At 43.8% G+C, this 27,257-nt stretch overlaps 1 protein-coding gene across 1 annotated transcript in view; it reads left to right on the top strand.

The window, feature by feature from the left end:
- The window catches only part of KIF5C (kinesin family member 5C), a 111,639-nt gene that overhangs the window by 18,430 nt on the left and 65,952 nt on the right, over nucleotides 1–27,257 (top strand). Inside the window, exons 4-10 of the mRNA XM_027131628.1 lie at nucleotides 2,222–2,270; nucleotides 2,539–2,594; nucleotides 3,474–3,561; nucleotides 8,133–8,257; nucleotides 10,895–10,999; nucleotides 11,370–11,518; nucleotides 25,817–25,965. Of these exons, the coding sequence (XP_026987429.1) occupies nucleotides 2,222–2,270; nucleotides 2,539–2,594; nucleotides 3,474–3,561; nucleotides 8,133–8,257; nucleotides 10,895–10,999; nucleotides 11,370–11,518; nucleotides 25,817–25,965 (721 nt within the window). The remainder of the gene's footprint in view (nucleotides 1–2,221; nucleotides 2,271–2,538; nucleotides 2,595–3,473; nucleotides 3,562–8,132; nucleotides 8,258–10,894; nucleotides 11,000–11,369; nucleotides 11,519–25,816; nucleotides 25,966–27,257) is intronic.

Below are 27,257 nucleotides of genomic sequence, written 5' to 3'. Positions count from 1 at the left end.
CCATACTGTTCTCTATAGTGGCTGTATCAATTTACATTCCCACCAACAGTGCAAGAGGGTTCCCTTTTCTCCACACCCTCTCCAGCATTTATTGTTTGTAGATTTTTTGATGATGGCCATTCTGACCGTTCTCACAGAGGTTTTAAACATTATTTCTGAACATGCTTTCTCCTAGTGCCAAACAATGATTATTTATTTTTCTTCCATCTGGTTTTACAAAGTACTTGAGGTGACAAAAATAAAAAAATTCAACCCCCCACCCCAAAGCAGCCACTATCTGCTATGGTAAAAAGAAACTAATAAATCAGGATTCTCTTTCTACTTATATTAAATGAACAAGATTCTAATTGCCAGATTTCCTAATATCTAGTTCACAACCAGTCTTTGGATGTCATTAATTTTCTCTGTAACCTATGGAAATAAGGGCACAAGCTTAAGATCTCAAAGATAACAGAAAAGGCTTAATGAAGACCAGACAATTCTGAAATACATAGAATGGGTTGGAACCAGGGTTGAGTGGGCTGCAGAAGGGCTGGGTTAGAAATGTCTAAGGTTAGAGGCCAAGCAGACCCTAGGATTCCAGCCACAGGGAGAGGTTTCCAGAGCAGTAGGTCTTTCAAAGGTCAGGTAGTTGTATCTGTGACAGAGAGGGTCAGTGACAGGGCTGTTTGACAGACATTCAAGCAGTCAGAGGTTGTTAGGGAGAGGATGCTCGGCTACAGATTCCAGGGTTTGAAGCCAGGACCCCAGGTCTCAGAGAAACGAGGCATCAGGAGGTTCCAGGCTGAGACATGGACAAAAGATAATGAACCAGGGCTGAGCTGGGTTGGGACTAGTGCTGGGTTAGGGAGTTTTCACTTTCCCCTGCCTCGAGGCAGGACTGGTCTAGAGCTGGGATATAGGGGTGAGATTTCACGTGTAGAGTTACATCCCAACTTTACAACTACTTTTCAACTTTTAAAACACCTTTTTGGCTCAATCCTCTGTTTAGATTTCAAAAAAAAAAAACCCGTGAACTTGAGGGAGAGGACAGTTGATCAGGTTTGCAGAAGGCAAGTGTAGACAGTACAGAATCCTAGAGGGAATTTTTGATATCATCACGTCGAATGGCTTCATTTGACAGATGGGAACATTGAGGTCTAGGGTCTTGGTTACTTGTGAATTAAATCTCCAAGATCACGTATCCAGTTAAAGTTGTTCTCAGATATCAGCCTGAGATATCAAAATTAGCCTAAGAATCACCTGGGGAGTTTAGGAGTGGATTCCTAAATCCTGTTCTTGGAGATTCTGATTCAGGAGGATTGCAGTAGGGTTCAGAGCAATTTACACAGACGCTATGGGAGATGCTGATATAGGCAGTGCTGGGACTGAAGTTTGAGAATAACTAATTGGAAGGCATCCTTTCCCTCTCACAGTCTAGTTGTGTTTCATTAAATTGCATTTTGTTCAGATCCTTCCTGGGCTCCCCAAAGCTGGCCACTATCACCAGCTCTCTCCCTGTTACTGTTCTGTAGTTCCAAGCAAACTGCCCTTATCCCCCTCCCCACCTTCTTCATGTGAATGTTTGGAACATGCTTCCTCCCTGGTCTGAAGCGGCTGTTAATGTCATGCCTGAGGTGAGGTCTACTGATTTTTTTTTTTTGCGGTATGCGGGCTTCTCACTGTTGTGGCCTCTCCCGTTGCGGAGCACAGGCTCCGGACGCGTAGGCTCAGTGGCCATGGCTCACGGGCCTAGCTGCTCCGCGGCATGTGGGATCTTCCTGGACCGGGGCACGAACCCGTGTCCCCTGCATCGGCAGGTGGACTCTCAACCACTGCGCCACCAGGGAAGCCCAGGTCTACTGATTTTTGACAGTTACTTGCAAAGGACATGTTCTGTTCTAGCTGTTGTCATACCTAGAAGTTTGCTTGGTGCTCATCTAAGGTGAAAAGGTAGAGTCCTCCTATAAGGCTGTCTAGCACAGGATGTAAATAACACCTGGCTGGAAGTGAAGGCAACTCTGATGTGGGGATGGAGAGTGGCCCATTGAGCAGCTGACAAGCAGGAAGCAGGAGGCCAGGGGTGTGGGCTGGGGCTCCGCCCTCTAGACTCTGAATCTGCACTTTGTAGAGCTCTTCTCACTCTTCGTGGCATTACAAAAAGCTTTTACGAGTTCTGATAATGATGTTTTTGAAATACAGGGTGGCATTTCTGTTTCAAAATCAATTTGTTTTTAATCAGGTTTCCTATTTTGAAATCTACCTGGACAAAATCAGGGACTTACTCGATGGTGAGTAACCCGAATTCTTGTCTTTTATTTGTTCTGTAACTGAAGTCCAGAAAGGTTGGCATGATGTACAGCACTTCTGCTTAAGGAATTTATAGAGATGTTCTATCGCCTTCAGGCTATCTGCTTATTCTCAGCCAAAGCTTTAACTTGAGTCATTGCAAAGTGATTAGATTTACGTATCTTCTGTAACAATTTCTATTTTTTTCTCCAATACAGGGTCTTTAACTTTTGTTTTCTTCTTTGCATGTCATCATTATCATCTCTGTAGTATCCAAGACAAACTTGGCTGTTCATGAAGATAAAAACAGAGTCCCGTACGTAAAGGTATGAGGAAAACTTGATTGATGATGCAGTTGATTTCCCTCCAGTCACTGTCATAATTATTACATAAGATGCCCAGAATATTACCTTATAAACTGCATATAGATATTTAATCATGTTCCTTATATTTAATATTCATCTGGTTAAAAAATCTGACTTTTAATTTCTTCAGTTGTTTCTATGTAAGTGTATCACAGATGTCAAATCACATGAGGTAAGAACTGGAGAACTGAACATTATTCACTTTTAAAGAGGCTTTGGTATTGAGTACAGTTGTTCATACTTTGCACTTAGGAGAAACCTGTCATAGCATTATGTCTACAACTTCAGTATCTAATTAAAGTTGGTGGCTAGACTGAAAGGCAAAGCAAGATTTCATCCATTTCTTTTTCCGCCATTGGTTTCCTTCTTTATTTTCTGTCTCCACTGCTGATGAGTCTGGATATGTACCTAAAATCTGGCATTTATTTTGTGGTTTACTTCTGGGTTTCCTAGCGTTTGCTCGGCCTTTTTTTTTTTTTTTTTGCGGTACGCGGGCCTCTCACTGTGGTGGCCTCTCCCGTTGCGGAGCACATGCTCCGGACGCGCAGGCTCACGGGTCCAGCCGCTCCGCGGCATGTGGGATCCTCCCGGACCGGGGCACGAACGCATGTCCCCTGCATCGGCAGGCAGACTCTCAAACACTGCGCCACCAGGGAAACCCCAGACTTCTTTTTAACGTACACTGCAAGCCCTAGGTGAGGAGGAAAAGTTGTTGGGTCGACAGTGCAGCCTTTCTCTGGATTGGCAGCTCTAGAAGAGAAGTGGGGAAATGTTTAGCTGTTTCAAAGTCATGTTGCTTTTCAGTTTTTCCATGACCAACCTGATCTGGCTGTCTTGCAGGGGTGCACCGAGCGGTTTGTGTCAAGCCCCGAGGAGGTCATGGACGTGATAGATGAAGGCAAAGCAAACCGCCACGTGGCTGTAACGAGTAAGCCTGGGGTGGTGTTCCCTCCCCTCTAACTTAGGACACAAATGTCTGCCTACCAACCAGGTTGGGTGGGGGTAATGAGGTCCAAGTGGAATAATGCAGGGGAAGGCGGTTGTAAAGCAGTGACAGGCACTCAGAACACAGGGGTGTAAGCAATACCAGCAGGCCTGGGCAGGTCCTGGGAAACAGCGCCTCCTGCTGTCCAGGGCCCTGTTGGAGATGCCGGGTGACACTCACTGACTGGGCCCTGGTAACAGCCTAAGCCTGAACACTGGGGTAAACAACCAACCAACCAACTAAAGGGGGAAGAAAGTAAGCTTCTAAGTTCATTTATTTTAACTATGTTATTGTTTAAAAAAATCCAAACCAACAGATTCTATAGGCCAGTCATACGCATGGAAAGAAACCACGTTAGACTTCTGCCCTTTGTAAACAAGGAAAAGAAAGACATGGAGGAACGGGAGCTTGACTGTAAACTTTGTGATGCCTTGTTGGTAACAAACATAGTCAGGTCAGCTGGTTTACCTTGCGATGCCTTCCTCGGCCTGTCTCAGGGAAGCAGGTCAGGTGGTGGTTAGAGCAGCAGAGTTTCCATGAAAAGATGGGGGCTGTCTGTCTTATTCAGATGAGATGTGCACAGATGAGAGTGAGTTCATGTGAAGAGGACTTGAAAGAATGAAGGATTTCTAACTTTTTTTAAAAAATATTTATTTATTTGGCTGTGGCCGGGTCTTAGTTGTGGCAGGTGAGATCTTTTAGTTGCGGCATGCAGGCTCTCAGTTGCGGCACGCAGGATCTAGTTCCCAGACCAGGGATCGAACCCAGGCCCCCTGCAATGGGAGCACGGAGTCTTAGCCACTGGACCACCAGGGAAGTCCCTGAAGGATTTCTAGCTTTGAAGAGAGAAAAATATCTGGGGAGGGCATATGGGCAATGCAGTGTTTCTTAACATATTCTTCATAATATCTTCAAGGTGCTGACATTAAGAAAGAGAGTCAGCTTGCTTTGTTTGATCTGAATGAGTAGACCACCCAGAATTGTTGAAGCTACATGGAGGCAGATTTTAACCTATCACAAGAAGAACTCTAGTCCTTAATGCTGCCCCAAGGAAAGCCTACCTGGAGAGGTAGTGAGTTACCCGCATTGTGTAGAAGAGATTCAAGCTTTGCTTGGTTGACTGGTGCTATGATCCTTTGATCCAGAACTGTAATTCGCAACTGTTTCCCTACCCCCACAAATGTATCAGATGATATTCCTATACATGGCAAGTTTCATAGGTGAGCCTAGACCTGTATACAGTGTAGGTTAAGCTCTACTTCTTTCTCTTCCGCTTATACGCATATAGGAAAGAATGTAAGACTGATATTCTTATACTAATAGCATCTCTCATTTGTAAAGAAGTTTTTCACTGTTTCTTAAGTTATTGTTAGTTATGAATTATTCATGACATACCTGACAGTCCTTCTTGGCCCCCTGGTTCAGAACTGTTGGTCCAGAACATTACTATTTTTCTTATCATTCTGGTAAGTTGTTGTTTTTTTTATTTCGTTACATTATGCATAACATAAAATTTACCATTTTAACCACTTTTAAGTGTACAATTTAGGGGCATTAAGTACATTCACAATATTTACAACCATCACCACTTCCTATTTCCAGAATTTTTTTCCCAGAATTTTTAATTATCCCAAAGTGAAACTTCATATCCATTGAATAATAACCCTCCATACTCCCTCCTCCCAACTCCTGGTAACCACCACCCTACTTCCTGTCTCAGTGAATTTGACAACTCTAGGTACTTCATATAAGTGGAATGAAATAAGTCCTTTTGTGACGTGCATGTTTCACTCAGCATGTCCTCAAGATTCATCCATGTAGCATGTGTCAGAATTTCCTTCCTTTTTAAGGCTGAATAGCATTCCATTGTATGCATAGACCACATTTTGTTTTCCATTCATCCACAGATAGACATTGTGTTGCTTCTACCTTTTGGCTATTGTGAGTGATGTTGCTATGAACATGGAAGTATTTATAAATATCTGTTCAAGTTCCTGCTTTCAGTTCTTTTGGGTAAATACCCAGAAGTAGAATTGCTGGATCATACGGTAATTCTCCTTTTAATTTTTTAAGGAACAGCCATACTGTTTTCCATAGCAGGTGCACCATTTTATATTCCCACCAACAGTGTGCAAGAGTTTTAATATCTCCATATCCTTGCCAACACTTCTTATTTTCTGGGTTTTTTTTTTTTCTTTTTAATCATCATCCTAATGGATGTGAAGTGCTATCTCATTGAGATTTTGATTTGCATTTCCCTAAGGATTAGTGATGTTTAGCATTTTTTCATATGCTTATTGGCCGTTTGTGCATCTTCTTTGTAGAAGTGCTATTCAAATCCTTGGCCCATTTTTTTTAAATTGGGTTGTTTGACTTTTTACTGTTGTTTATTTGTAGGAGTTCTTTATATATTCTGGATCTCAATCCCTTATCTGATATATGATGTACAAATATTTTCTATTCTGTGGGTTACCTTTTCACTGTTGATAGTGTCCTTTCACACACAAAAGTTTTTATTTTTTTTAATTAATTTATTTTTTTTGTGGTACGCAGGCCTCTCACTGTTGTGGCCTCTCCCCTTGTGGAGCACAGGCTCCGGACGCACAGGCTCAGCGGCCATGGCTCACGGGCCCAGCCGCTCCGCGGCATGTGGGATCCTCCTGGACCAGAGCACGAACCCGTGTCCCCTGCATTGGCAGGCGGACTCTCAACCACTGTGCCACCAGGGAAGCCCAAAAGTTTTTAATTTTGATGAAGTTAAATTTATCTTTTTTGTTGCTGTTGTTGCTTGTGTTTTTTTGGTGTCATATCCAAGAAATCATTGCCAAATCTCATGTCATGAACCTTTTCCCCTATGTTTTCTTCTAAGGTATTATAGTTTTAGTTTTTACATTTAGGTCTTTGGTCCTTTTTGAGTTAACTTTTGTATATGACTTAAAGGAAGAGTCCAACTTCATTTTTGCATGTGGATATCCAGTTTTCAATTTGGTGAAGAGACTGTGCTTTCCCCATTGAATGGTCACTCTTGACACTCGTGTTGAAAATTATTTGACCATATTATGGGAGGGTTTATTTCTAGGCTGTCTATTTCATTGGTCTATATGTCTACCTTTATGACAATACCACACTGTTTTGATTACCATAGCTTTGTAGTAAGTTTTGAAATCAGCAAGTGTGAGACCTTAAACTCTACTCTTTTTAAGGATTGTTTTGGCTATTCAGGGACCTTTGAGATTCATCTGAATTTTAAGATGGACTTTTCTATTTCTGCAAAAAACATTGTGATTTTGATAGAGATGGCATTGAATCTGTTGGTAGTATGGACATCTTAATAATATTAAGTCTTTCCAAGAACAAGGATTATCTTTCCATTTATTTGTGCATTCTTTAATTTCTTTTAGCAATATTTTATAGTTTTCAGTGTATGCCTCTCACTTCCTTGGTTAAGTTTACTCCTAAGTATCTTATTCTTTTTGTTCTAATTTTAAATGGAATTGTTTTCTTAATTTCCTTTTTGGATTGTTCATTATTATATATAATGGAACTGATTTTTTTTTTTTTTTTGCGGTACATGGGCCTCTCACTGTTGTGGCCTCTCTCGTTGCGGAGCACAGGCTCCGGATGCGCAGGCTCAGCGGCCATGGCTCACGGGCCCAGCCGCTCCGCAGCATGTGGGATCTTCCCGGACCAGGGCACAAACCCGTGTCCCCTGCGTCAGCAGGTGGACTCTCAACCACTGTGCCACCAGGGAAGCCCAATGCAACTGATTTTTATGTATTGCATTTGTATCCTGCAACTTTGCCAAATTCACTAGTTCTAACATTTTTGTGGAATCTTTTAGGGTTTTTTCCCACATAATCTGGTTAGATAGTTTTGAGAAATAATTGCTAGTGGGGTTGAGTAAAACAGTCACTGGGGTCTCTGCCTGCCTGGTGAGCAAAGACCAGGGTTCAAGAAGGTTTTTATTTTTGGTACTTGGTCCTAATGAAGCATATTTCATCTTTGAGACCTTCTATATGCCTAGCATGGGTTATAGAAGAAATGTATGTCTTGATCCTTCCTTAAGAAAGTCATAATTCTTCCTTAAGAAAGCTTATGATATCACTGATAAGGCAAGGCTTACACACATGAAGAAGATGGAATACATCAGAATGATAAAGGCTGAGGGACTTAAAATGAGGCAGGGGAGGAAGACTTGAGCTCTTCAAGGAGAGAGGTAGGCTGGATTGGGGTGTTGGAGGATGGCGGCTTCAGGCAGAGCTCAAGACTCTGTTTTCTTAAACCACTGACCACGATTTTTAGATTAATTTCTTTGCCACATGAAAATATTTTGAATCTTTCATTTCTAGAGTGGGTGTTGTTTTGCAGGAGAAATGGTCTCAGGTAATTGTTTAAATTGAGTGGACTTACAAAAAACGGAGCTATTAGGCATGATTTGTTGTGTTTTTTATTGAGATGCTTGCTACCTAAATTTATATGTTCTTTGTAGAGCAGTAAACTGTTTTCCTTTTCAGACATGAATGAACACAGCTCTAGAAGTCACAGTATCTTCCTGATTAATATTAAACAAGAGAATGTAGAGACTGAAAAAAAACTCAGTGGGAAGCTTTATCTAGTTGATTTGGCTGGGAGCGAAAAGGTAATTGGTTCTTTATTTGTATTATCCACAGTTTCCCCGTTATTGGCTTCAGTGTGCAATGGGATGATTTGTATGTCTTTCTATTCCCTGGTTTTAAAGAGCTTTTAAAGTTTCTGATGTTGTGCTAAGATGTTATTAAATTTAACCTTCATTTCTCTGCTCTTTCTTTTCTGGTCCTGAAGTCCCCTATTCATGTCACAGGAGGTGTTTTGAATGCCAACCTGATTTATGCCTAATAGACCCTGATGATGACATGAGGCGAGTGTTGGTGTGAACTTAGCCTGGCAAAGGCAGCGGCACAAATGCTGGAGGGACGTGAACTTCTGAGAACAGGAAAGATCTCTGTGTTTTAACAGATTCAAATAGGCCAGGAAGGGGCTTTGACGCTGGAATGTGGCAGGCCTGCCTCTGCAGGTTTGTTTGCTGATAGAAGATCTGGAAAGTGGGGCTCTCCCTGCCTTCCCGGCTTCTCTCTGCAGGAGGCATGAACTGACCGTGTTCTGTGTGGGCAGCCTCACTCCCTTCAGTCTACGGGGTCTGGAGCCAGTGTTTTAGCCACAAGCCCTGACCCTTCTCTGATTTTGTGAGGATTTTCTTTTGGCATCTGTACCCTTTCCGTGCTCTCCCAGGCACTGGCTGAGGCCATACTGCAGACCGAATAGGCTTCCCAGAAACTCCCCTCTGCCCTTCCAGCCCCACTTCCATAGCACCACCAGAGGCTCCTGCTGCCACACCCTGGCTGGGGGCACTGCCCACCTCGGACAGCGTCACAGAGCAAGTCTCTCTGCACAATACCATGTGGCCTCCCTCATCTCTGATGTCGTGCTAACTGTCCCCATCAGGGCCGGCCCTGAAGCTCAGTCAGTCTCCCAGACTGTGTCATTGATCCCCACTTACTGCTCCCACCACTGAGCTGCTGGACGCCAAGTTATGGCCAGTAACATCCGTGTGAGTAATGGCTACTTGGATTGTCCTCCTGTCCGCGTTTGTTCAGCCTTGAGCAGATCACACGTATCCTCCTAGTTGGCAGTCGAAAATCGAACTGGTCCAGGCTTGTAACTTTAAACAGATGCCCACCAGAACGGGAGTAGAGAGCAGCATTGCTCACTTCTAGACCGGCCATTAGCAACTAGCATCTGCTTTGCTGCCGCACCTGTTGTATGGGTCCAGACAAAGCTCCCAGTGACCCCTTCCCTCTTCCCAAGCTTGCCCCCTTTCCCTTTAGAGCACAGAGATGAGTACTTGAGGCCTAAGTGCAGCTGAAAAGTGCTTAATGCAGGCAGTTGAGAGTGGAGGCCTGCACAGTGTCAGTGGTTATTACTTATGATATTTATGAGGCAATTTAAAGTTGTGGTCCTGCACGTCATTTCCTGTGCTAACATCTGTTTTCCTGGCTCTAGATGTGTCCGCATGAATGTAGCAGTGTGCTCTAGTAGAACAGAGCTCTGAGTCTTAGTCCTGTCTTTCTTAAATGGTGTTCTTCCCTTGGGTGGGCAATTTGACATCCCTGGAGCTCAAAATTTTCTTGTCTGTGAAAGGAAGGTGATTGTACTTGTCTCGCATATTTCATGGAGCTAAGATGCTCAAGTGTGAAAGCACCTTAAACAACACCTTGTGAATAGACTATTACTATTAATACTTGTGACACAGCAGCTCTGTGATTTCTTCATCTGTAAGCAGGGGACCCACACATGATTTCCAGAGAAATCTTTGAATTTTTCTTCGGGAAAAAATCTCCGCTTGGACATGCATTCATCTCTATCGTTGGGAGTTTATCCTTTATACAGAATTGAAATCCATCTTCGCACAGTTTAAAATCATTTCCCTGCTTTTCTTTCTTTCTTCAGAGCGCAGCCGCTCTCCGCCGTGTCGTTTGTCCAGTCAGCAGAGCTATGAATCATGTTGAGTTCCCTTTTTTCTAGCATCTGTGAACTGCTTTCTACCTAGAGCAAATGCTGTAAATAGGAAATTACCAGTAATAACACAGCCGAGGAGGAATGGTGCATGGTCCCTCTAACTGCAGAGGAAAAAAGACAAATTCACTGTGTAATGTACATTTTCTTACCTTACATGTCTTGTCGAGTATTTTTCCTTTTGGATGATTGTTCCTTTTTTTTTCTTGCTATGGGAATAAGTAGGGAAGGAGCAGAGAGTCCGGATAACCATCCCTACCACTTCTTGTCCTTTGCTTGAAGTTGGAGCTTGTAATCTACGCTTTCCCAATAGTGCATTCATTGTGGCTGGGACCGTGTTTTCTCTTAATGCTTCCTGGGCATGTAGACTGTGGTTCAGTCTCGCAGGACCCCAGCCTTTCTGTAGTGACAGCACTTTTGGAGCCTGGTGTCCCTGGACAAATGTCCCCTGGGAAGCATCCGCAGCTCTACACTTGAGGCATCTCAGCTGTTCCCCGTAAAACCTAGTTGAGAGGAAAATGACAATAAGAGAGAACAAATGCCCAGCCTCAGGTACAAGGGAAGGTTTTATCACCATGATTCTTACTTACCTTTATTTTCCCCTGCATTCCAGGAGGATTCACGTCAGTCCCTTCCTCCCCGCTTGCCCTCCTGTGAATTGGAATTTTCTCCTCTGTGCTTTTGCTGTCCTGTGCAGCTCACTGTTTTCTCTTCTCTCTGGTAGGTCAGCAAAACTGGTGCCGAGGGAGCTGTTCTCGACGAAGCTAAAAATATCAATAAGTCTTTGTCTGCTCTTGGAAACGTGATCTCTGCCTTGGCAGAAGGGACAGTAAGTGATCCTGTCCCCATCTATTCAATGATATTATGAGAAGTCACCTTTTGAGTTCGTGTACTCTCTTTGCCACACACCCCAGAGATTCATTTGTTTTTGTTCAGAAAGGGACAGGGGGAATCCTGGCTGTGGACGCCCTGCTTGCTGGGAAATCTAGCCCATTAAAATGTGTGAATGGTGATGCTAATTTCACATGACCCGGGTGGTCCCAGAATGGGCATTCTAAACTTTGGCAAAATCCAAAGACCAGGCAACAGGTTTTTATTTCACATGTTTCTAAGCCCAGCTCCCATCACTCACTGGCTTGCCTCTGTATTTTCTCTTTGAATGGGCTGTAACAGCCACTATGTTTTCTTTTCCTAAATAGAAAACACACGTGCCATACCGGGACAGCAAGATGACTCGGATTCTTCAGGACTCTCTGGGCGGGAACTGTAGAACCACCATCGTTATTTGCTGTTCTCCCTCGGTGTTCAATGAAGCTGAGACCAAGTCAACGCTAATGTTTGGACAAAGGTGGGCGTGGCCTCTCGTAACCTATGCTCTGAGCTGGGTCTTAGGTGTCAGGAGTGAGCAGCGAGGGGCTAGGGTCAGAGAGGGAACAGAGTGGGGAAGCAAGCAGCCTGTTTAGTAAATTGCATCTAGCAGGTGACCTGTAAACTTGAGACCTCATTTATTGAGGCCAAAGGAACAAGTATGTTTTAAAATAATGGGTAGGAATATGCCTATCAAAGGTATGATGCTAAAAAAAACAACTCGAACTTATTATAGATGTGATGGTTGGTTATTCCATGGAGTGTTACTTTTGTTCGTCATGCAGTTAAGTCTCTCAGGTTCACAGGATTTCAAGTGTATATAACTCGACTGGTAACTGCCAGTCTTGGTAGTATGATTAGTGGTACCACTACTACCAGTAAGTACTTCCATATTTGGGATCCATTGCAAATTTGCTTGATAGAATAACTGAAACTTAGGTGATTGTAGAGTAGTTGCATAAATATAAAAGGGTGGGGAGAAGAAATACTGATACTTACCCTGGGGGTAGGAGATGCAGCATGTATGCTGAGGAAAGGGGAGGTGGCCACCCTCTTCTCACCTTCAAAAATGTCCGAAGGAGATTTCCTAGATGTCTGAGAATTTTACGAGGTAGGCAGCAAGGACAGTCAGTAATCCTACAACAGGGCTTCCCTGGTGGCGCAGTGGTTGAGAGTCCGCCTGCTGATGCCGGGGACACGGGTTCGGCCCCGGTCTGGGAAGATCCCACATGCCGTGGAGCGGCTGGGCCCGTGAGCCATGGCCGCTGAGCCGCGCGTCCGGAGCCTGTACTCTGCAACAGGAGAGGCCACAGCAGTGAGAGGCCCGCATAACGCAAAAAAAAAAAAAAAAAAGTAATCCTACAACAACATTCATGGGTATGGATTAGTTCATTCCTTCCTTTCTTGATCTTCAGTCATGGTCTGTCAGTTCCACGTGTTGAGCCCCATCCTCCCTGCAGGGCTGCCTCAGGTGCTAGTTCCCAGAGTGCTAGGGTGCTGTGGCTTGGGACCATCTGAGCATCTTCCATGCTCAATGGGCTGAGCCTGAACCTGAGGTTGGGAGTTGTGGATTCTACTGCTGTCATTCCCTTCAAACAACTGTGTGATCTTTAGACAAGTTACCAGTTCTCTGTGGGCTCCAGCTGCCTTATGCACGGAGCACTCCCTCCGCCTTCCTCCTGGGAGTGTGTTGTGTGGTTATGCCTGAGAAATCGTTTAAGATGCCTAGCGAAAGGCCAGATGGTGGTCGGCATTCTGAATGGGAGATTGTTACGGCTTGTTTAAACTGCATTAAACCCCACTCATTTCCTGAACCCTCAACAGAACATAGAATTACCCAGTCATGGCACCTGTGGGATGTCTAAATAAATAATAATTACACAGAATGGTTGTAGAACTAATATATCTTTTAAATTGGATTTGGGTCCTTTACTTCCTCTCAGATCACTTCCTTGATTAGCACAATGCTTAGGTCAATGGATTGCAGTAGGATAACACCTACTTTTTCTTAAGGGTCACAGAATACCTATAAACCTGTATCTGTTTATGGGAAACGTAGAGGACTGTGGGGATCATCCTGCCTGCCCCATCTCTCCTGGTTTCTTTTTTCTGTTCGTTTCTTGTTTTTGCGGTACGCGGGCCTCTCACTGCTGTGGCCTCTCCCGTTGCGGATCACAGGCTCCGGTTGCGCAGGCTCAGTGGCCATGGCTCACGGGCCCAGCCGCTCCGCGGCATGTGGGATCTTCCCGGACCGGGGCACGAACCCGTGTCCCCTGCATCTGCAGGCGGACCCTCAACCACTGCGCCGCCAGGGAAACCCACTAGCACTTTTTTAAAGGAACTAGTGTGTGCCAGGCATGTCAAAATCCTCATAGAAATTCTGTCAGGTAGGCATCTCTCCCCTTTGTGCAGAGGATGAAATTGAGGCTTTGGCTCCAAGCCATTAGGTCCTGCCCCTGAGACCACACAGCCAGTAAATAACTAAATGTGCGGGATGTTATAGGACCGAGACCATATCATTTGACCCACAGCCTCTTCCATGTGGGCTGCTTGATCAGGGACCTTGATGAGCACAGCCCTCTGGGGTCAGTTACTCCAGCTTTGAAGCTAAGCTCTGCTTCTCACCCATTTTTTTCTCTCATTTCCTTCTCTTGGAGCCTGAATCTCCTTGCCTATATGAAGAAATATAATAACACCTACTTCTGATAATTATCGGGAGGATTAAATGAGTTGCTTCAGTTTTTACGTAGCACAAGGGCTGGCACAGAATAAGGTGTCCAGCGATTGCAAGTCCCCCCTTTCCTCCATCTTTCAACAGGCTTGGGAAAGTCATGGTCATGTATGGGACTGGACTGAACGTGACATAATGTACAAGGATATGGGTGTAATATAAGGATCAGGACTGAATGAAGTAGGAGTAGAATTAAAGTTCTGGAATGAATGATTAAAGAAATCCTGCTGAAGAAGACTTAAATAGACATTTCTCCAAAGAAGATACACAGATGGCCAACAAACACATGAAAGGATGCTCAACATCACTAATCATTAGAGAAATGCAAATCAAAAGTACAGTGAGGTATCACCTCACACCGGTCAGAATGGCCATCATCAAAAAATCTACAAACAATAAATGCTAGAGAAGGTGTGGAGAAAGGGAACCCTTTTGCACTGTTGGTGGGAATGTAAACTGATACAGCCACTATGGAGAACAGATTCCTTAAAAAACTAAAAATAGAACTACCATACAACCCAGCAATCCCACTACTGGGCATATACCCTGAGAAAACCATAATTCAAAAAGAGACGTGTACCACAATGTTCACTGCAGCTCTATTTACAATAGGCAGGACATGGAAGCAACCTAAGTGTCCATCGACAGATGAATGGATCAAAAAGATGTGGCACAGGGCTTCCCTAGTGGCGCAGAGGTTGAGAGTCCGCCTGCTGATGCAGGGGACACGGGTTCGTGCCCCGGTCCGGGAAGACCCCACATGCCACGGAGTGGCTAGGTCCGTGAGCCATGGCCGCTGAGCCTGCACGTCCGGAGCCTGTGCTCCGCAACGGGAGAGGCCACAGCAGTGAGAGGCCCGCATACCGCAACAAAAAAAAAAAGAAAGAAAAAAGATGTGGCACATATATACAATAAAAGAAACGAAACTGAGTTATTTGTAGTGAGGTGGATGGACCTAGAGACTGTCATACAGACTGAAGTAAGTCAGAAAGAGAAAAATAAATACCGTATTTATGGAATCTATATATAGATATATGTAATCTAAGAAAAAAGAGAAAAGGTACTGATGAACCTAGGGGCAGCACAGGAGTAAAGACGCAGATGTAGAGAATGGACTTGAGGACACAGGGAGGGGGAAGGGTAAGCTGGGACGAAGTGAGAGAGTAGCATTGACATGTATACACTACCAAATGTAAAATAGATAGCTAGTGGGAAGCAGCCGCATAGCACAGGGAGATCAGTTCGGTGCTTTGTGACCACCTAGAGGGGTGGGATAGGGAGGGTGGGAGGGAGACGCAAGAGGGAGTGGATACGGGGATATATGTATACATATAGCTGATTCACTTTGTTATACAGCAGAAACTAATACAACATTGTAAAGCAATTATGCTCCAATAAAGACGTTAAAAAATATAAAAATAAAAAGACCCTTAGTATGCATGTTAAAAAAAAAAAGAAATCCTGCTGATAATTTAGGATTGCAGGAAATAAATAGTATGTCAATTATATTTTCAAATGAAATAGGTTGGTCTATAATCTTTAGTCAGAGTCATCTGGATACTAGGCTCCATGAAGACAAGGACTAGTTTATTACCAGCCTCTGTTGTCCCAACAAGCACCTAGGACAACTAGGACACCGTAGGTGGTCAGCAGAGAAATGTTATCAAAATGAATGAACAGATGAACCTAATGCTTATTATGTAGGAATCCCTAGAACATTAGAGCGGTTGCTGAACTGTGACACCATTATGTCCAGAAATTTGGTTGGGTTTCGATCTGGTTTGTTTTCCTGCCCTTAATTAGAAATGTGTGAAATTTTGTTCCCTTTCCTCCATCTTCGAGTTAGTTAATGGATTCTTCAAAGACATCTAACTTCTCTGTGGGGCCAGTACCCGCTTTATTGTTAACTACACACACTGAACCCAATTACACGCAGACATGAGTCTGAACGTCAGATTAGACATGGTATCTGATAGCTAATGAGATTAAGCACTATGAACTCAGAAAAGACTGCCGGGCATCTCCCAAATTCAGTATAACGAGTGTTCATGATATTCTTGTTGCAGGGGTGGCCAAACCTAAGGGCAGCATGAAGTTCCTTAGTTCTTGCCACGTGGTTCTTTCAAGGACACAAAGAAAGTCCATGTTTGTTGCTAGGCTATACTGTATTGATGTTCTGAATAAAACAGTAGTAGGTCCTTTGATACAGTAGAAACATGACAGAGTATACAGGTGCCTGAGGGCAGCAGAGAGTCAAAAACCGTCCTCTGTCAGGAAGCTGAACACTTCCTGCTTTAAGGGATGGGGACTCAAATTAGAGCACTTTCACCAATTTTTCTTTTTCATCTGGCTCCCAGAGTTTCATTTCTTAGTCTTTAATTAGTCTTCCAAAGTACTTTTTTTTTAAAAAAATACATTTATTTATTTATTTTTAGCTGTGTTGGGTCTTCGTTTCTGTGCGAGGGCTTTCTCTAGTTGCGGCAAGGGGGTCCACTCTTCATCGCAGTGCGCGGGCCTCTCACTATTGTGGCCTCTCTTGTTGCGGAGCACAGGCTCCAGACGCGCAGGCTCAGTAGTTGTGGCTCACGGGCCCAGTTGCTCCGCGGCATGTGGGATCTTCCCAGACCAGGGCTCGAACCCGTGTCCCCTGCATTGGCAGGCAGATTCTCAACCACTGCGCCACCAGGGAAGCCCCCCCCTTTTTTTTTTTTTAAATGAAGTGCTGTCAGGCATACTAAAACCTTTGGAGGAAAGGTAATGCGTTCTTTTTTTTTTTAATCTTAATAAATAAATTTATTTATTTATTTAATTGCAGCATTGGGTCTTCATCGCTGCACTCAGCTTTCTCTAGTTGTGGTGTGCGGGCTTCTCATTGTAGTGGTGTCTCTTGTTGCGGAGCACGGGCTCTAGGCACGTGGGCTTCAGTAGTTGTGGCACACGGGCTCAGTGGTTGTGTCTCACGGGCTCTAGAGCACAGGATCAGTAGTCGTGGTGCACGGGATTAGTTGCTCCGCGGCATGTGGGATCTTCCCGGATCAGGGCTTGAACCTGTATCCCCTGCATTGGCAGGCGGATTCTTAACCACTGCACCACCAGGGAAGTCCCCAAAGTACTTTTATAGCACTATTCAAAAAGGTTATTTTTAAGTTTTAGAAGTGTGGAAATCACCCAGTTAACAATTATCAAATCACCCAGTCATGGAAGCCTATTTAATGTACCTTGATTTGTGATGGTAATGAGGGAAAAGTGAGTCCCCAGGGGGCAGACCAATCAGTTTAGAAAAAGCCTGAATCAGCACATTGTTGACACCAAGAGTTTGATTGATCCAGCATGAATAATTCACAGGCTTTATTTATATGTTAAATGTGAAAGGGGAATGGATAGTTTAGGAAAAGTAATATTCTTTTTCCGATATGCACTTTTTGAAAAAAAACTTGTGCCATTTCATGCTCAGTTTAACGGCAGCTGGATTAGGCAGAGCCTGGGTGGTGTGTGTGCAAAATGCATGTCCCCAGAGCATAACAAGTTCCCTGCGGGACGAGAGCAAGCACTTTGGCCAAGGGAGATGCTTGGCTGCAGGTTTGACATAGGATGGAGAAAGAATCAAATCACCCCCTGTTGGAGGGCCTGTTGCCAAACACCAATAGGGTTAATTTTTGCTCTTGGAGGAGGAAACGCTGTGGATGACAGTTAGTTTAACCAGATGCCAAATCTTTACCCAAGCTGGTCATTTCTTAATGTTTCTCCAGAGATTAAAATTTTTCAGAAGACAAAATTTAAAGCTTTTAATTTCTCCTTCCCTACATCCCCGACTCATGGGCAGGGAAATGGCCTTACCGGGAAACGGAAAGGTGCTTTGCGGCAGTCATGTGTCCAGAAGAAGGTTAGGTGTTTTATATGGGAACTAGGACCCAGAGCAGATTAGAAGGTGTGATGGTTTTATGTGTTAACTTGACTAGGCTGTAGTAGCCAATTATTTAATCAAACACTAACCTAGGTCTGAAATTTTTTTGTGGATACCATCTACCATTAGTTGACTTTAAGTAAAGCACATTATCCTCCATAATAGGGGTGAGGCTCATCCAATCAATGAAGACGTTAAGAGCAAAAACTGAGGTTTTCTGGAGAAGAAACTGCCTCAAGACTGTAGCATCGATTTCTGCCTGAGTTTCCAGTGAGACAATTTCGATAGATAGATAGATAGATATCCTCTCTGATATATAAGATATCAGATATATAAGATATCTCTCTCTCTCTCTCTCTCTTTCTCCCTCTCTCCCTCTCTCCCTCTCTCCCTCTCTCCCTCTCTCCCTCTCCCCCTCCCTCCCTCCCTCCCTCCCTCCCTCCTGTTGGTTCTGTTTCTCTGGAGAACCCTGACTGATAGAGAGGGATGCTGGGCTACCCTCTTCCACCCCACAAGAGATCTCAGTCTCTTTATCTCTCTCTCACGCACACCATTCGCCATGTGGAATCATACATTACAGATTTATTCTATGCATTGAAGGTGTGGGTTTGTCTAGAGCTCCTTGTTCAAATGCCACTACTATCCTGGAGAGGGAAAGAAAATGCTGAAAACAAGAGATAGGAAGGTACCAAGAGCAAACATCTTCCTGGCTGTTCCAGGGGAGGCCGAGGTAATTTGAAGAAACTCCAACAGTATGTAGTTTCTATATCATTTAGGACTGATCTTGGCCAGAAAGTACAAATATAGGCAATTATTCAGGAAATAGGTGGGGATGGGATTTAACAGGACATAGAGTGATGTGAACCAGTGGTTCTACGACTTCCCCTCTTCAACAAGGGTTTGATTCAAGTGCCAAATAATGGTGACATCACATATGGGGGCTTAATGAAGGTGGTAGAAATGCACACGATCAGTAATCTTGGAAGCCTGGGCATGTGGTTCTGAACAAGTAAACTGCGAGTTCAGTGACAGAGGAACTGAGAGGTGCTGAGGAGGACATAACAGAACACGCGAGGACAGAGGGGTAGAGTCTTCCCGTTGCCATCCTTCAGTGGAATATGTCAGTGTATCCTTTTCTGACGTAACTGTGTTTGTATGGAGATCTAGGTGGAGTATGTACTGTGGTCTCTGCTCTCTGTCTGCTATGCTTGGTCTGCCTTCTCCAAAAATGGTTAACATTCATTAGCTTTGAGATCTTTTAAAAACCGGATCCTGGTTCCCTCCCTATGGGGAGAAGAGATATTATATCTGGTGCAGGCCTAGATCGTATTATTTAAGTGGTACTTATCTCTCTAAAGAAAGCTGAAACAAAGAAAAACTGCAAAACAGAAACCCTGATCATTGTACCTTTAAGATTTGACTCATTCCTGCTAAGTAGGTCTTGCTATTAAGCTGTAAACCTAATATCAATTAAGGTTCTTCCCCTAAGTAGCCTTTGGTTAGGATTTTGCTCAGTGTCTGCTGTGGTCATAGCTTGTGGAACAGGCATTTATTTCTGTACACAGCTTAGGGGATCTGGTTGAAAAACCAAACTGAGGATCTCTGAAAGTGAAGACCCAAGATACTTTTGTGCTCCCTTGTGAGTGATGAGGTCACACTGGATTAATCATATGTTAGCAGAGTGAGATTGACCCATAAAGATGATGAATGAGTAGTCAGTTCATGGCTATGGTAAGGCTCCTATGGATTATTGGGTTTTTTTCCTGTATCAAGGAGGTGATGTCTCAAAACTATGGGGCTGGGTGGTATTGCTATTGCTATATAGCTTCAGCTAGAAAAAATGATAAAACCTGCCTTAAGAGCATTTCTTAATTTCTGCTATCCCATCAATTTTATGTTTCCTTGTTAGCTACCTGAAATCCTTTTGCAAACCAGGCTGAGCAGGAAATGCTCATGGGTCCTGGCACTGTGTCCTGAGTGCCCAGGATCCATGTTTATTCACTGTGTTTGAACAGAGGGTCCAGATGTAACGCTGCTTAGTGTGATTGACAGCTAGCACGTATGTGGAAAATACCAAAATAAAAGAGCAATGAGTATGAGAGCTGGAAGACACTTGGACATGCTCTACAGTGAACAGGGCAAAAACAAAACAAAACAAAAGAAAACTCATCAGACCACTAGCTAATCCACACTGGCGGCAAAATTAGATAGAACCTAATCATTAGGCCCTTTTACTCTGTAGATTTTCCTAAAGTTCATGGTAAGAAGCAACAAGAGATTATACGTGTTCATCATCCTTTTATTCTAGGTCTCTTGTGGGAGCAAGGGACCAAGACACTCTTTATTTCATTTTGCAAGGTTGGTTTCAACCTCCTAGATAGGAGAATATTTGTTCTATTAAAAAGAAATAAATCCAGGCACAGAAGTTCAGTATCTCTCTTAGTAACTCTTGTTTCTTCCACAATTTAGAAATATTTGTATCTGACTTGATTTCTTTCCACATCAATTTATTTTTCTTAACTTATTTTTGTTGAATATAGCATACATATAGTAAAATACATTTAAGTATGCAACTCAGTAAAAATTTAAATATACATGTATATTCACATGTAACCACCACCTGGCATCTTAGAAGCCTCTCGTTGAACCCTCCCAGTCAGTACCCAACTCTCAAGGGTAAGTGTCATTCTGACTTCTGTCAACTTAGATGACTGTTTGCTGTCTTTGAACTTGATACAAATAGAAACATGCAGTATTATTTTGTATCTGGCTTCTTTTATGCAACACTGTGTCTGTGAAGTACACTACATTGTTAGGTGTAGGAGTAGTTTAGTTTTCATAGTTAGATAATATTTTGTTGTATGAATATGGCATGTATGTATCCATTCTACTGTTGACGGTTATTTGTATTGTTTTCAGCTTGTGGCTATTATAAATGAAGTTGCTGTGACATTCGTTGTCATGTCTTTAGGTGAACATATGTCCTCATTTCTGTTGGTTATATACCTATGAGTGGAATTACTAGCTCACAGGATGTAAGATATTTAGTTTTAATAGATAGTACCAAAGAGTTTTCTAAAATGATTGGAATAGCTTATACTCCCTCTAGTAGCAATTGAGTATTATAGTCACTGCACATCCTCATCAACACTTGGTATTATCAGTTTAAAATTTTTTAACCATCCTATTGGGTGTGTAGAAGTATCCTGTTGTCATTTTATTTTGCATTTCCCTGAAGGCACCCTTTGTGGGTGGTATTTATTGGCACTTCTTTTGTGAAGTTCCTGTTCGGATCTTTGCCCAGTGTTTTCACCCGCTGTCTGCTTTTTTTTCTGATTGATTTATAGGGATTATTCTGGATAAGTCCTTTGGCAGATATATGGATTGTTTATATCTTCTCTCACTTTGCAGCGTATGTTTTAATTCTTTTAATGGTGACTTTTAATGAAGAGAGGGTTTTAAATTTTTATGAAGTCAAATTTATCTTTTCTTTCTATTCTATTTAAGAAATTAATCTTTGCCTACCCCAAGGTCTTAAAGATACTCTCCTGTTTTCTTCTAGCAGCTTTATTGTTTTACCTTTCATGTTTATGCAAATGATTCACCTGTAATAGAATTTTTTATACGTTACTGGGGGAGTTGATAAAGATCGTCACCTCCACCCCTGCCCCAGCACCGTGTACTGAAAGGACCATCCCTTCCCTCTGTGCTGTACGCGCACCTTTGTTGTAAATCAAATGGCTACATAGCTGAGTGTCTGTTTCTGGATAATCTATTCTGTTTCTATTCTAAAGTTTCTGGACTATTTAATCAGTTTCAATTACTGTGGCTTTATAATATGTTGCTATTCCATCCTCTAGCTTTGTCCTTCAAAACTGTCTTTGCTATTCTCAGCCCTCTTTATTTTTATTATAAATCTTAGAATCAGGTTGTCAATTTCTACAGACACATGCAAAACTCCTGAGATTTTATCTCAGATTATTTTAAATCTGTAGAACACTTGTGGGCTAATTGATCTCTCTCCCATTCAGTGTTAGCTGATTTCTTCATGTTCTACCTTCAGTGGATGGAGAGGCGTGATGTTTTTGCCTCATCTGGGACTGAATGGAGTCTGTCTAGGACAGCAGCAGGAGACGTGGTTTCCCACCATTGTTCTCAGTTCCAAATGGGAGTTGGGTTGTGTATCTTCCATCTGCTCCTCTGGATTGTTTCTGTACCATCTCTGCTCTGCTCTGTGCCCTGGACAGCTACAATGGGCTCCCTTGCCTCTGACTTCCAGTTAGGTTCCACCAATGGGGAAGGAACATGGGCAGGCAGTCATAAGGAGAGGAGAGAGTGAGGTCAGGGTATTCATTTCTTGACTCCTTCCCTGAAGGGTCACTTTGGGTTGGCTGTGTTCTTAGACCAAAGACTGTTACAGCTTCTACTGGGAAGCCGCCTTCTTTTTTTTAAGGGTTAAAATTTTTTTTAATTTGTTCTCTTTTTTAAAAATTGAAGTCTAGTTGATGTACAATATTATATAATTACAGGTGTACAAAACAGTGATTCACAATTTTTAAAGGTTATACTCCATTTATAGTTATTATAAAATATGGGCTATATTCCCTGTGCTGTACAATATATCCTTGTAGCATATTTATTTTATGCATTGTGGTTTGTACCTCTTAATCCCCTACCCCTATCTTGCCCTTCCCCACTTCCCTCTCCCCACTGGTAACCACTAGTTCGTTCTCTGTATCTGTGAGTATGGACAGCCTTCTTCTTATAGCTCCCTCCCTCTGGGACCCCTTTAGCCTAAGGGTGGTAACGGCACCCCCATCACTAATGTGGGGTACCCATTATCCCTTGTTATTTCCCATCACCCTTCCCATACCTTTGTTAAGCTCTTCCCAATTTGAGTAGACTATCTCTTGCCAGCACTCAAATTACTACAGAAATGGGAGAAAAAGAATTTTCTCAACAACTTAAAAGAACTTTGAGAATGAGGTTCAGCTATACGAGGGATAACCTTGTTGGGTCCGCTCACAAAATTGGACTTGTGGCTAAACCTGCCTGAGTATAGCATAAAGGCTCTACTCTTCCCTTTCTAGTATCACTGGAAATCAAGAGAATCTTTATGATGTAAAAAGTAAGATTAGTAGCCTTGGACTTCCCTGGTGGTGCAGTGGTTAAGAATCTGCCTGCCGGGCTTCCCTGGTGGCGCAGTGGTTGAGAGTCCGCCTGCCAATGCAGGGGACACGGGTTCGTGCCCCGGTCCGGGAAGATCCCACATGCCGCGGAGCAGCTGGGCCCGTGAGCCATGGCCGCTGAGCCTGCGCGTCCGGAGCCTGTGCTCCGCAACGGGAGAGGCCACAACAGTGAGAGACCCGCGTACCGCAAAAACAAAACAAAACAAAAAACAAACAAAAAAAAGAATCTGCCTGCTAATGCAGGGGACACGGGTTCGAGCCCTGGTCCGGGAAGATCCCACACGCCGCAGAGCAACTAAGCCCACGTGCCACAACTACTGAGCCTGCGCTCTAGATCCCGCAAGCCACAACTGCTGAGCCTGTGTGCCACAACTACTGAAGCCCGCACACCTGGAGCCCATGCTCCACAACAAGAGAAGCCACCACAGTGAGAAGCCTGCACACCACAACAAAGAGCAGCCCCTGCTCGCCACAACTAGAGAAAGCCCGTGTGCAGCAACAAAGACCCAACGCAGAAATGAAGGAAGGGAGGGAGGGAGGGAGGGAGGGAGGGAGGGAGGGAGGGAGGGAGGGAGGTAGGAAGAAAAAAATTTTAAAAAAAAAAAAAAAAGATTAGTATCCTCAAAGTATGCCCTTAAATGTCCACAAGCATTTCAGCCATAGGTTATTGTTCACTTTCTTACTAACCTAAGTTGGTAATGGATGCTGCAGTGTTTGTGCTTGTATCTGAGAAACACCCACGACACTGCCTGAGGATGTTAGAAGGTGAGGTGAAAGTGTCAAGTCGGCATAGACTTTAAAGTAGCAATAAGATTGCTGTTATTTGAAAAATTAGTTGAAGCACTTCTGGGGACAGCAGCCTTAAGCTACAGTGAGTGAGGGAGAATTACACTGAAATGATTACATTGAAATCATTTAAGTCCTCTTTTGACAGTTGGGTTATTTAGTTGTCTGCTTTAGGAATTAATTTTCGGAATGACGTCTGCAGCACTGGTGAGGACTGCTGAATTTCTTTCACTGTAATAGAAATCATGTCCAAAATGTCATTTCATGACAACAGCAATTAACCGGAATCACACATCAGATAGTGCCAGCAAATGTGACAGGACGAGAACTGGTGGGAGTTTAAAATGAAAAAGTCAATAGCAAATAAAACAGGATATCACATATTTTTAAATGAAGTTTGTACTTCTTCAGAAGTATGCAATAAGTGGAATTCTGCCATCGTCAATTTACTTTTTTTTTTTTTTTTTTCGGTACGCGGGCCTCTCACTGTTGTGGCCTCTCCCGTTGCGGAGCACAGGCTCCGGATGCGCAGGCTCAGCGGCCATGGCTCACGGGCCTAGCCGCTCCGCGGCATGCGGGATCTTCCCGGACCGGGGCACGAACTCGTATCCCCTGCATCGGCAGGCGGAGTCTCAACCACTGGGCCACCAGGGAAGCCCTACTTTTTTTTTTTTTTTAAACATCTTTATTGGAGTATAATTGCCTTACAATGGTGTGTTAGTTTCTGCCTTATAACAAAGTGAATCAGTTATACATATACATATGTCCCCATACCTCTTCCCTCTTGCATCTCCCTCCATCAATTTACTTTTTAATTGGACAGATCTGCTTATGTGTTCATTTTTGTGCATAAGTCAGTGAATCATGTATTTGGTTTTCATTACTGGCTGGAGCCCCCAGTGCCTTAACTCTCACTTCTTGCTCCCTTGAGATACTGTCCAAAAATCCACTGTGGCATCACACTCCATCCCAGGCCATCCATCCTAGGAGGCCACTCCATCTCTTATACCCGAAGTGGCAAAATGGTATCCATTAGACATGTTTGTTTGTCCCACACATCATTCTGAAGAATTGTCTTAAGCTGGGAGATACAAATAAAAATCTTAATTTCTGACTTTTCTTGAGAAAAGTGGGCCCTCCACTCGTACTTGGTGACAGTTGCCTGGGTGGTGGGGAAGGATGTGCCTGGCAGGGAACCACGGTCTCACCTGGCCAGGCTGAGTTCATAAAGTGACCCACCTGTCTCGGGTGTCATGTGTTGGCATGTGTTAAACACATCAGGGATGATTCTAGGTACCAAATGTGGGTAACAGAAACAGCTGATTTGTCTGTGTATTTATTGGTATGAGAAACTGTAAGCTCCAAGGCCAGAGACCTTGTCTCGTTTGTCTTGGTATATCCCCAGTGTTTCATAGTTAACTGAATTGAAAGAAAGCTCTACTTGGGCAGATGAATCTGGTAGTGGTATGTAAGATGCTTAAAGGAGGATGCTGAATGTTTGAAAAATGCTATAACCATAAGTTGTTGCTGAGAACATAGACCAAGGTGGTGGCAGAGGGAATAGAGAAAGACCCCAAGAGATAATTCGAATGAAAATCCTGGGACTTCCCTGGTGGCGCAGTGGTTAAGAATCCGCCTGCCAGTGCAGGGGACACGGGTTCGAGCCCTGGTCCCGGAAGATGCCGCAGAGCAACTAAGCCCGTGCACCACAACTACTGAAGCCCGTGCACCTAGAGCCCGTGCTCCACAACAAGAGAAACCACCGCAATGAGAAGCCTGCGCACCGCAACGAAGAGTAGCCCCCGCTCGCTGCAACTAGAGAAAGCCCGTGTGCCGCAACTAGAGAAAGCCCATGCGCAGCAACAAAGACCCAACGTAACCATAAATAAATAAATAAATTCATTAAAAAAAAGGAACGAAAATCCCATGGGATCTAGAGACTGGCAGGAAATAAAGGAGAAATAAAAACGGAAAGGTGAGTTTAGAGCCTTAGGAATAATGGTGCCATTAATACAGCTAGTAGGGTGATAGGTAAAAGTTCCAGGGTCCCCCGTGCTCCCCAAGTCCCAGTCTTCTGGCGTGAAAGGAATTTGAGGCTTAATTATATTCATGATTTGGCAAATGCTAGTAGCTATGCTCAGAATTTTTCCCTTATGTTTTTCACCCCAGGGCTAAGACCATCAAGAATACAGTCTCTGTGAACCTGGAGCTGACAGCGGAAGAATGGAAGAAGAAATATGAAAAAGAGAAAGAGAAAAACAAGACTTTGAAGAATGTTCTCCAGCATCTGGAGATGGAGCTAAACAGGTGGAGAAATGGTAAGGAAGAATGAGGCATGAGCATGTGCTTTTTTTCCCCCTACAACTGTTGGCATCCTGGGGCACTTGGGAAAGAGTGGATGATGGTGGAGCTTGGTCCTGCCTTGCAACCACCTATGTGAACAAGCAGATATTGTCTTATTCCCTAGCACTCATCCCCGCCCCACCCCATCACTTAGCTGATGTACATTCTTTGTTTTTTTTTTTTTTGACCCAAACTCCCCGATGTCTTTTGGGGGAAGGGTTTTTAATTTTTTTTTAATTTTTTAAAATTTATTTTTTGGCTGCGTTGGGTCTTTGTTGCTGTGCGCGGGCTTTCTCTAGTTGCAGTGAGCGGGGGCTACTCTTCGTTGTGGTGCGTGGGCTGCTCATTGTGGTGGCTTCTCTTGTTGCAGAGCACAGGCTCTAGGTGTGCAGGCTTCAGTAGTTGTGGCTCGCGGGCTCTAGAGCGCAGGCTCAGTAGTCGTGGCGCATGGGCTTAGTTGCTCCGCGGCATGTGGGATCTTCCCGGACCAGGGCTCGAACCCGTGTCCCCTGCATTGGCAGGCGGATTCTTAACCACTGCACCACCAGGGAAGCCCCTGACATACATGCTTAGTGTGGGCAAGTGACTGTTTACAAGGTTCCCTTAATCTGTTTGCAGTGAGATGCGCCTCTGTCTATCACTGTAATTCACTCCCTGGTAGCCATATTTGAGGTTTGGAGGGCAGTGCCCAAGACTTTGGGGGCTCTGATTGCTTTTGATTAAATGAAAAATATCATTCTCGCCTATGTGAGTCTTATAATCGATTTGGGGTTAAAAGTCACCGCTGGCAAATATTTGCATTTTTATTTGCCCAATTCATCTTCATGCTCTGCTTCTTCAGAGCCAGAAATAGGGGATTCCTGAAGAAACTCTGTCCTAAAATGGAGCCTTAAAGGCTTGTTTCGTGACTCATTTTTCTTTTTCCCTGAAACATTCTCTTTGGTTCGTTCTGCTCAAAGAAAACATCTCAGAGGGCTGACATGCAGTGGTGGGTGGGTTGTGGGTGAGGTGCTGAAGAAGGGTTTCCAGATCCAGGCTCAGACAGATTATTTTAATGGTTTTCGCTTGGTGACGGAGGTTAGAAGGTAGCAGTCCCCCTCTTTTTTTTTTCACTGAAACAAGGCAGCTTGGTGTGTGTGTAGGGGAATAGTGGATAGTTGGAGGTTGTTCTTCAGATTCTCTGCTGCTGGGTTTGGTACTTATTTCGGGTGCTGCATCAGATCTCAGTCTTGGGTAAGTGCAGGAGCCTAGGGATGGCTGTGCAGGT

The sequence above is a fragment of the Aethalodelphis obliquidens genome, unplaced genomic scaffold, assembly GCF_003676395.1.
Source record: "Aethalodelphis obliquidens isolate GAN/ISIS:26980383/991018 unplaced genomic scaffold, ASM367639v1 scaffold2, whole genome shotgun sequence".
Lineage (NCBI taxonomy): Eukaryota > Metazoa > Chordata > Mammalia > Artiodactyla > Delphinidae > Aethalodelphis > Aethalodelphis obliquidens.
The sequence above is the reverse complement of the archived record's forward strand: the minus strand, read 5'-3'. Positions and strand labels throughout refer to the sequence as shown.